At 43.0% G+C, this 10,549-nt stretch overlaps 2 protein-coding genes across 2 annotated transcripts; both read left to right on the top strand.

The window, feature by feature from the left end:
• Positions 1 to 3,704: 3,704 nt before the first annotated feature.
• Positions 3,705 to 4,373, top strand: LOC144539420 (claudin-9). Its single transcript, XM_078284335.1, has one exon. It carries the CDS (start codon positions 3,705 to 3,707, stop codon positions 4,371 to 4,373), a length of 669 nt encoding a protein of 222 aa, XP_078140461.1.
• Positions 4,374 to 8,639: 4,266 nt separating this feature from the next.
• On the top strand, positions 8,640 to 9,296 carry LOC139922078 (claudin-3-like). The gene has a single exon (XM_071912527.2). It carries the CDS (start codon positions 8,640 to 8,642, stop codon positions 9,294 to 9,296), a length of 657 nt encoding a protein of 218 aa, XP_071768628.2.
• The last annotated feature ends 1,253 nt before the right edge of the window (positions 9,297 to 10,549 follow it).

Here is a 10,549-nt window from a genome sequence, read left to right as displayed (position 1 = left end):
CAGTGCAGCAGACATTTCGGTCAAATTACCATCTTCAGTGCATAAATGTCAAAATGTTTGCAGCAGTGTACTTTTTTGCACTTCTTGCACTTTGGAATAACCTGGACCTTTATGTCACATAAGAAACCTCACACCTTTATTTTTTGACTGTGTGCAGGTTTCATTTTTTTTTCGACTGTGTGCAGGTTTCAGTACTAGAGCATGACAATAACACTGTCAGGGTTGGGCGGTTTACTCCCACTGGAAGCCAGCTATACTTAAAATGCATTCCTGGTAAAAGTCTTCCTTAAATAGCATTGTATTGACAAATGAATCCCGTTACATATGCAGTTTTATTATCCAACCACATCAGTTTATCCAGTCTGTTTGCTGTAGGACTACTAACCATATTTATCAGGGCTCAGATCATGTAAACCATTTCTTATTTAGGTGCATTATGGAAACCTTGTGACCAGGGGTGTTGCTGAAGAACAGCCTGTATGTTCAGCCAACCATCCCTGCATAAATAAGGGTTAAAAATAAGAGCAGCTCTGGAGAGACACTTTCCTACCAATCTACCAAATGCTACAGGCTGCCAATGCAGCACACATAAACCAATCACATCTGCTGTTATGATTCAAACTTTATCCCCGACTTAATCTGTCCGTGTTCCTGGCTCTCAACATTTCTTTCTCAGGAAAGAAGAGCTTCCTAGGAAACAGCGGTAGCAACTCCCTAACGCAGTCCTCAACTGCCAACTGTGGCAAATGATTTCCATGTAAAAAAAGAAAAAAAAACCCTCTGATTAATATTTGAGGAACTCATGCCTGGGCGGACAGAGATAGGGTATATCTGGACAGTAGCAGTGAGGCATCCGAAAATGTTGGGAGTTTATCAGAGTGACAGTATCCATGATCAGGCTGCTATGCACAGTTAGCCCAATGGAATGTGTTTTTTCCCTTCTGTATCATACACAATAAAGTCTTCATTCATCAGAAATACACATACTCCTTTCTTCTTCTCTTTGCAAAACACGAGCAATATCTCTTTTATAGCTCAGATCATTAACTAAATTAATACAATCAAGATCCCAAAGTAATTTAAGGTGCTACCTGCAAGACCAGACAAAAGGAAACACAACAAACACGGGATGCAATACTGGCTCCCCCTGGCTGTAAAAACGTACATCTAGAATACACACAAATAGAGCAGGTACAGAGAGATTGTCGCCTCCTGATTTGATGCCATTCAGTCCTCCCAGTCTGTCCCAGAATGCAACACCTTTCCTACTGTTCTGAACTTCACCTGTAATGAACTTCCTCTATAACCAGCTCTTATTTCTTCAGCCCAGCACCTCAGCAACAGTATTTCTCAAATCTATTACCGGGGTTCTGTGGCTTTGACCTTTGCACTCCTTACTATTGGGCACTCCTAACATCTGATTGTTATTTAAGGAGTTCTTGCTTTTGGGCAGTGAGAGACACTATATACTGTATATTTGTGAACATCCACTAAAATCACTGATGTTGAGTTTGGTACTTTTATACTGCGACTGGGGTAATGATGTCAAAGCAGCAATCTTTAGGCATCTGATATATTGACATCTTCTCTTACTGAGCCAATAATGCCAGAAGAAACGTATTTTGAGTGGGATTAGCAGAAATGCCATACACTCAAGTATGAATAGATGGTTTGGAAACTGTACCAATGACATTTTGTACCAAGGTCATGGGTCAAATGGTGAATTTTCTGTACCAGATGAAAATATTGAAGCTCTAGGACAATGTTAGGATAATTTAGGGAGGAGCTTATTCTCCTTCTCCTACCAAGACCTCCAAAGATCTTCTATTTGCCACTCAAATGCTCCAGGTGCAGAGGTCCCTGTCAGGTGTGTGTGTGTGCAGGGGGTGGGGGTGGGGGACGATGACATAGCAGTGATTGTCATCCTGACCGTTGACCCCAGCTGACCTCTGTTAATGAGAGGAAAGCCTGTAATGACACAGAGCCGCCTACCAGTCCTGTTGTGTATCAAAGAACAAACACTAACTCAAGCCAGTGGAGGGATCCTTTGATTCATTTAGCATTCAACATGAGAGAAGAGTGATGCTGACACTGAGGAAGACTGTATAGTTGAGATATGGTCATTGTGAATGCTGAACACAGACACAGCTCATTCATTTTTATTTTTGAGCCTTTTTCACTTCACTTTGCCTTTCTTTGGTTTTTAATCTAGCACTCACAGGCTCATTAAAAACAGTATTAGAATCACATATGATAACTTTTTTTGTATTTTTTTTTAAGATTTTTGCCTTTATTACACAGTTCAAAGCAGAGAGAAACAGGAAGGTTTGGGAGATGAGAGAGAGAGAGAGAGAGAGAGAGAGAGAGAGAGAGAGAGAGAGAGAGAGAGAGAGGTCCCAGGCTGGACTCAAACCCAGTACATCATGTTTACATGGTATGCGCCTTAGACCACTGAGCGACCAGGATGCCCCACATATGATAACTTAAATATAATTGGCAGGTCACTGTAAATAGAGGTGCAATGGGCCAGTTTTGCAGGCATGTATTAAAGCCTAGTTAAAGGCTCATGCATTTTTGTCAAGTTGGTTTGGCTGTCAGTGGAAATCTCATGAAGAAATGTTTCAGTCTAAAACTAGGCTGACTCTGTCTGCTGAAGTGCCCAAATAATGATCACATGCAAAGGGGATATTTACTGGAGGGAGTAGCTGCCCAGATGACTTACCATCACATCCCTGCTATGTGTTTATGGTTTGACTTTTGCCATGGTGTGACCTTTAGAGAATTCAAAAAGCTTATCTACTTATGCCAGTTCATAGACTGCCAGTGAAATATTTTTAATATATTTTGTTTAATTGAATATTTAACCATATAGCTTCTATTTTAAATAAAACTCCCCAGACATGCCCAGTGACAGTGAGGCCTCCTGACCTAAACCCTGTATTTTTTTCTCCCAGGAGGGATTATGTAGCTGACTAACGCAGAAAACAAGGCCTGTCATTGTTTGCCTTTACCTTGCTTGGAGATCTCATTCAGAGGGTGATTCAGCATTTTCCTTCAAGGTTGTCACATGTCACAGATACACAAGGACTCTTTCTCAAATCTAAAATAGAGATTTAAAAGGTATGCTGGTATGCTAATGTCTATGTAAGTCTTATATTCAGAATTGACTCCATAAAGGCTTAATGTGTAGCATTCTGATATCAAAATTATGTATAAAGTGTAAATGTGGCTTTGATGGAAGACATCGGTATCCTACTAAATCTATATTTTAACTCTTTTAAGAACTGCTATCCATGCCTTTGCATCAAGAACATGGACAAAAATATGTTTTCAAGCTGACTACTGATTTCCAGGGTTTTCCTATTTGACACCACCTCCAGACCGGACCTGACCAGAGAGCTGTAAGAAATATTAAAGGGCCCCAAATGCAAGTGTGATTTGAAAGTAAACATGATGCCATCTTACGCTGACTCCACCTTCAGTCTTCTTAGCCGTATAAAGAAGGTAGAATCTGTTTCTCCCTCTCTCTTTCTCTCTCACTAAAACCCTTACGAGGGACTTTGAGCCAACGAGATCCGATATCGCCTTCATCTCAGGAGGGTTGAGCCTGCGGACACAGAGGGCCTTCTATCCCACTGCGCCCAGGAAGAGAGGCTTGTTCAGCTCCAGCTCCAGCCCAGCCAGCTCCAGCTCCAGCTCCAACGATGTACTCGGCAGGTTTGGAGATCCTGGGGATGATCCTGGCCGTGGCCGGCTGGCTGGGGGTGATGGTGGCGTGCGGCCTGCCCATGTGGCGCGTGGCCGCCTACATCGGTCAGAACATCGTCATCTCCCAGGTGATCTGGGAGGGCTTGTGGATGAACTGCTCGGTGCAGAGCACAGGCCAGATGCACTGCAAGGTGCACGACTCCATGCTGGGGCTGCCGGTGGACCTGCAGGCGGCCCGCGCATTGGTCATCGTCTCCATGGTGCTGTGCATCGTGGGTATCGGCCTGTCGGTGGCCGGCGCCAAGTGCACCAACTGTAGCCCGGATGTGAGCAGTAAGCCGCGGATCGTGCTGGCAGCTGGAGTAACCTTCGTGGTGGCCGGGCTGCTGCTGCTGGTGGCCGTGTCCTGGACGGCCAACGCCATCGTCCTGGACTTCTACGACCCGCTGCTGGAGGAGACGGGGAAGAGAGAGTTTGGTAATTCACTGTACTTTGGCTGGGCTGCGTCCTGCCTGCTCATCCTAGGAGGAGCCCTGCTCTGCTGCTCCTGCCCCCCCAGAGCAGCCGCAGCGCAGAGCGGCGGCAGCTCCGCGCCCCCCAGGGTGGACTACTCAGCCGTCAAGACCATGTCAGTCAATGGATACACCAGGAGAGACTATGTATGAACATGTGACGTGTGGGTTCAGGTGAAGATGCGATAACCAGTGTTAGAAAACTTGTCCTGTCATGGATGTGCAGTAGATGAGCGATGCCGCGGATGTTTGGTGGCCTGGATGTTAATGCAGCATCTTTGGTTTGGAGTTTAAGTACAAATGACTGATGCTTCATGCTTTGTGTTTTTCAGTATGAGCATTTTTCTGTAGTGGTGGGAATCAGTGTTGTTCATATTTTATTTCAAAGATTAATCGTTTTTACTTAGACTTGGTATTAGTACTTTTTTGTCTTTTGTATAAAAAACATCAAGATTGTTTCTGTTCTTGAAGAAATTCACACAATGATGACAATCTGCATAAAAAATATTTCTGATTGAAGCAAATTTTATAAGATTTTAAATAAAACAATACAAAAGCCTCCACTTTATTCAATTTCAAGTCGTCTTCTTTTACAAGCTTCGTGATTTGAGTTATGACTATGCAGTGTATATTAAAGTGGAAATATTTGTGATTCTGCACTGCTTTTGTAAGAACTGGACATTGAGCCAGGAAATGCTACTGATGACTAAAATCTTGAGAAATTGGTCGGGAGTACGGAAAAATGCCTGCTGTTAAGTACAACACAGTCTGACCAAATAAGAGTCGGACTGCTGCACACACAAATTAGGTTTTTTATTTCAATGCAGATGGGAGCAGAAACAATGGGTGGCTTGTTTCAGAGGAGCACCGTCTGCTCCCCTCTATTGTATCCTGTCCTCCATTTGTGAGAGTGAAACCGAGTCAGAGATAAAAGCCCCCATCTCCACGGGAAGTAACCTACACTGTAATAGAGTCTAATAGGTCAACAAAGACCCTATTGATCAGTTGGTTTGTGACTGTTTACCTTCTTCCCCCAGGTGAGAGATTTACTGGAGAAAAAGTGTATCTAAATGCTCAAAGAGTGGCAAAACAAAAGGAAAAAAGGCCAACTGTATTTTTAGGATCACGTCAACATCATGATAGACGGAAACTAAAAGCATTTCCTTAAGGCTTAAAGGTGAAGTCCACATTTTTAGAGGTGTACCGTACGGATCAATAATCAGGCCCTGTTTGTTTTTTTACAACATTCAAAATGTTTGCAAAAAAGCTCTGCCAACGTGTTAGAATTTGTTAGCAGTAGAGCAATATTGAGCAAGTTAATAGGGAATTAAACCATCAGGATACTTCTGAGTCCTTTCAAACAATTTTACAACATATTCTTACTATTCTTACTAGCATATAGAGGTATAGTGGATTTACAGACTTGCACAGTGATGTTAAGATTCATTATTTTATTCCTAGCTTAGGCACTAGCATTGCTGACAAATGCTAACAGCAAGATGCTGCTATTTCATCAGACACAAAAACACAGGGTGAAAGTGTTTTTAATACTTAATAAAGTTGCCTGGACTTGATTAATGGGATTAGCGATCACAAGGAAAGGCTTCTAAATGTCCTGAACCTCCCCTTTAGGTAAGCACAGGCAGTATTGTGTTACTGAGCCCACCTGCCTGTGCAGTCATGTGTTCTCTGGACAACAGGCCACTGAGCAATGAACACAAACCACAGGATATATTGTGAGAGCGCCGCCTCCCACTTCATGGGAGGACATAATATTTCACAACACATTCCTGACAGATTACACCTGCATCAGATCAGTTGAAGCACATCACTTAATCATAGAGAGAAATTAAATCTTAGAGCTTTTTTGCTCGGCAGTTTTGACCTCACAGTTTCGTGGTGTCTATAGTAAATGCAACATCTGAAGTAATGTTTTTTTTTTTTCCACACTTATCAACTCTGTACATAGATCTAAAACCACAGTCACTGCATGATAATGGTAAAATAGCCCTTGCAAGATCTTTCTTACAACAAATCTAGCAAGGAAGCTTGTGGTCAGCTTGTGGTGTCAATCATTTTCTACTCCAGACATGAGCAGCATGTCCTAAATGAATCAGGAATGGCACAACTCAGATTCAGCATATTGACCCACAAGTGTTCAGTTCAAACACTGGACGCTCCATTCTGGACAAAATGAAGCTTCTCATTACTGACTCCAAGTTGTCAGCTATCAGAGAGGCTTTCCAGACTGTTTTTTTTCAGGAAAGACTCCAGATAGGACCAGGCAATGTGTCATGTAAATCACCACTAGGATCCTCCTGAGACAAAAAGTAAATGCAAATTAAAAAGTTGTGTGGTTTAGCTGTAGTACTCTCTGAAATAGTGATTAAGGATCCTGGTCATCTATGTAGAAACTGCTGGTGGTCCAGAATTTAGGAGGGTCTTCTCATGTGGAACGTGTAACCCCTGATGCTGTAAGACCTACAGAGCAAGGACACTGATAAGACCCCCACCCCCCAAATACACACACACACACACACACACACACACACACACACACACAGACTCTGCTTCCAACACAATGACCCACTCCCTCTTTCTCTGTATGTTTGTTCCTTGCTATCACTATAAGGAACCTGTCTATGCCCTTACAGTAATAGATAAAAGTTTTTCAACATCAGTCCTTTGTGCCATGATCAAAGCATTAACTGAGACTTAAATCACTTCACTTCCTGGAGAATGAATCAGTAGCATAAAATCTCATCAGTGGTTTTCATCAAAATATGGTGTCATGCTTGTGAGATTGTGAGAAACGTAATCTAATTTAAAAAGACAACATTGTGAAATAAGAGACAGGTGTTGACAGTGTCATCCACCGCAACTCTGCAATACTTTCAGTATCACTGAAAGTATTGCAGTAAATGAAAAGCTAAGCAGTCAGGTTTGGGAAGAGGCCATTGTTGTTTGCACTGCAGCTCAGGCATGTGGCCTCAGTTAATAGCTTTCACAGGGTTATCAGTGTGAGACAGAGTGGGCAACTAAACAGACTGTCCAGACTGCTGAAAATACTTATTTCCACATATATTACATAGCAGCACACACCCCCAACACCACCTAATGCTTTGCTTACATTATATTGTGGTTTCTAAATGCATCAACGTTGAATGTTTTGAGTACTCTGTTTCATCAAAGTCAGGAGGAAATTCTACAGATTTACATCAATGTACCAAATTCAAATAACAAGATTCTCATCTACAACTATATTTTTAAGAGCTAAGAGCTAAATCAATTTAAGGGGAAAATGTGCCCACTGTTTGACATATTTCTTAGACTTCCTCTATAGATGATTGACAGTTTTTGAGTAATGTTTTCCTCTCAATTCTTTGTCTTTCTTGCACCAGTAGTCACCATTAGTCAATGTTAGGTCACCTCAATACAGGTTAAATGGGATTTTAGCGTGTCGAATTAACTTTATATCAAAATCCTTACGCAGTGTTGAAAATGTGGTTCAGTAATGAACGAATGGAACATTAATTTGATTCCAGCTGCAGAGGTGTCAAATAAATTTAAGTCATTGCTCCCCTTGCTAATATAAAGGCTGCACTCTTTAGACAGTTTCTCCTGTCCTGCTGCAACCACTGTGTTTTCACATGTAATGCAAGGTGATATTTTTTCAGTGAAACTTCACTGAACAGCTGGAGTTGGAGCTAACATACCTATTTCACACTGTGCTGAAACAGTCCAACCTAAACTCTAGATTAATCTAAATCTAGATGTATTGAAGACACCTGATATCACATTTCTTTCAAAAAAGGCAGAAGTAGAAAAAAGTAAAAGGGAATACTATACACAACCTCAAGATGCAGTCTTAATAACACATACTATGAAGTGTTCAAACATTTTTGTCAGAATTGAATTGAATTCCAAATGAAACAATGGGGTAAATACTTCAATCAAAACTTCAATACAAACTGTATAATGGTCAACATCTGACATCTATCTCAAGAAAGGAGCACAATGAAAAACTCACAGGAGTTGATGTTGTGCCTTCCACTTTTAATCATTCATCCACACATCTTTAACCTGTCTGTTATCCTTTAACTACTCAGACCTGAGTTACAGGCCCTTTATTTGCTCTCTCCCCTCACCCAAACAGTTGGGAGAGCTACCGGGGCCGAGGAGGTTGAATGATTAAGCCGAGGCCGTTTACATGCCAAGGCTGGGTTTTAGGCGTTCAAACAAGGTGGGACAGAAAATGATTTGAACTCCCTCCTGGCCAATAACCAAGTGACTCCACCTTCCGCTGTGAACACAACCTGGTTATATGAGAACCCCAGAGCACACTCAGTGAATCCACTTTTTACCACTGAGATACAAAGGACATCTGTGCACTCTCACTCTTAGAAAAAGGCTTCAAAAATGCCCGCGGTTGGACTGGAGATACTTGGAGTGACTCTGGCTGTCCTGGGATGGATCTCTGCCATCGTGTCCTGCGCCCTGCCCATGTGGAGAGTGTCGGCTTTCATCGGGGTGAACATCGTCACGGCCCAGACCATCTGGGAGGGCATCTGGATGAGCTGCGTGGTGCAGAGTACGGGCCAGATGCAGTGTAAAGTGTACGACTCCATGCTGGCTCTGAGCGCGGACCTTCAGGCCGCCCGCGCCCTCACCGTCATCTCCATCGTGGTGGGCATTGTGGGGGTGCTGGTGGCCGTCGTGGGGGCGAAGTGCACCAACTGTGTGGAGGAAGAGACGGCCAAGGCACGGGTGATGATAGCCGCCGGAGTGGCCTTCATCCTGGCCTCCCTGACCCAGCTGATCCCGGTGTCCTGGACGGCCCACACCATCATCATGGAGTTCTACAGCGTCGTCACACCGGAGGCGCAGAAGAGGGAGATAGGCGCCGCTCTGTACATGGGCTGGGCAGCTGCCGCCTTTCTGCTCATAGGGGGGTGCATCCTCTGCTGCAGTTGCCCCCCGCAACCCGAAAAGAGGTACGCCCCCCCGTCAAGGATGGTGTACTCTCAAAGCAGATCGATGGCCCCGAGCACCTACGATAAGAGAGACTACGTCTGACCTCGCACCTGCTCTCTTCCCATGCATTTCCCACAGAGGAAAGGACTGCTCAGAGAGAACTGAGGGGGGTTTCATATTTTTTAACAACCAATCCTTGACAAGGAGGACAAAGCTGAATATTTTCATGATGCCCTTCTGGACAGGGCGACATCAACCTTGACTTCCACTGTTAAATTTAAATTTGTGTAACTTTGAGGCTGTTTGAAGCACTGAGACTAATGATGACATGTCAGTGACATGGCTGCCCTGTATTTTATACTGTATCAAAATAACTGTAGATGTCGTAATCTAAATATTTCAGAATAAGTGAATCTGCATTGCTACTGTGTTTTTACTGTATTGACAGACTGACTAAATTGATTCATATTGTGTTTTCATTTGTGTTTTGTACATGAAACATCAATTTTGATTGAGAAGTTGAGAGATGCTTGTGAAGTGAAGCAATTGTATCACACAATTAATTTTTTTCGATACTTTTTCTATACTTTTCTATACTACTCTAAACTAGGAAATGTTAAAAAAGGAAATGTTGTCTTCCCAAAATTGCAAAACCAAAGAATATTTTTTTGATGATTGACATGTGTAACTCTTACAATAAAAAGGTCTTGGTTTTTTTGTACTTAATTTGTCTTGATCATTTAGACTTCATTAATTGATTTCTCTGTTAGAGAGTATGGTGGTTACCATGGCATATGATTCATTAAGCCTTCAGGTCACAGGAGCATGGTCAGTTGTACAAAGTGTTCACTAAAGAATGGCAACTATTCATAACAAAACTGAAATCCACACAGAAATCGGAAACAATATATTCAAAAATAGATTCTGTAAGATGTTTGGCCTCTATAACAACCCGTATAACGAAAAAATGGCTGATCCCATGTGTCCTGGATATCCCCACTATTAAGCTGACGACTTTGAGTCTCTCTTACAGCACCTATCCACCTGGCTGTCTCCCATATGTCTGTTGGCTCAAATGATAACAAGAACCGCTACTTTGTCAGCTTCCCCACACTCAACCATCTGAACAGCCTTCCCAAACAAAGGGCCTGTTTCATGCTGGAAGGAGGGGTGGGGGGGTGAGGGGGTGGGGGGGGGGGACTGTCAACGCCAGGTCACAGAATACTTGGGGTGGATGGGTGGCGGGGGGTGGTGGTGCTATTAGTCTGGTTTCTGGGGCATTTCTAGGGAGACGGTCCCGGCCCTGAAGAATTTCAAGGGCGCTCTAGTGACAGACAGACAGAGCCGTTAGGGCA

Source organism: Centroberyx gerrardi, chromosome 6 (assembly GCF_048128805.1).
Source record: "Centroberyx gerrardi isolate f3 chromosome 6, fCenGer3.hap1.cur.20231027, whole genome shotgun sequence".
Classification (NCBI taxonomy): domain Eukaryota; kingdom Metazoa; phylum Chordata; class Actinopteri; order Beryciformes; family Berycidae; genus Centroberyx; species Centroberyx gerrardi.
This window is presented reverse-complemented; position numbering and strand designations above follow the sequence as displayed.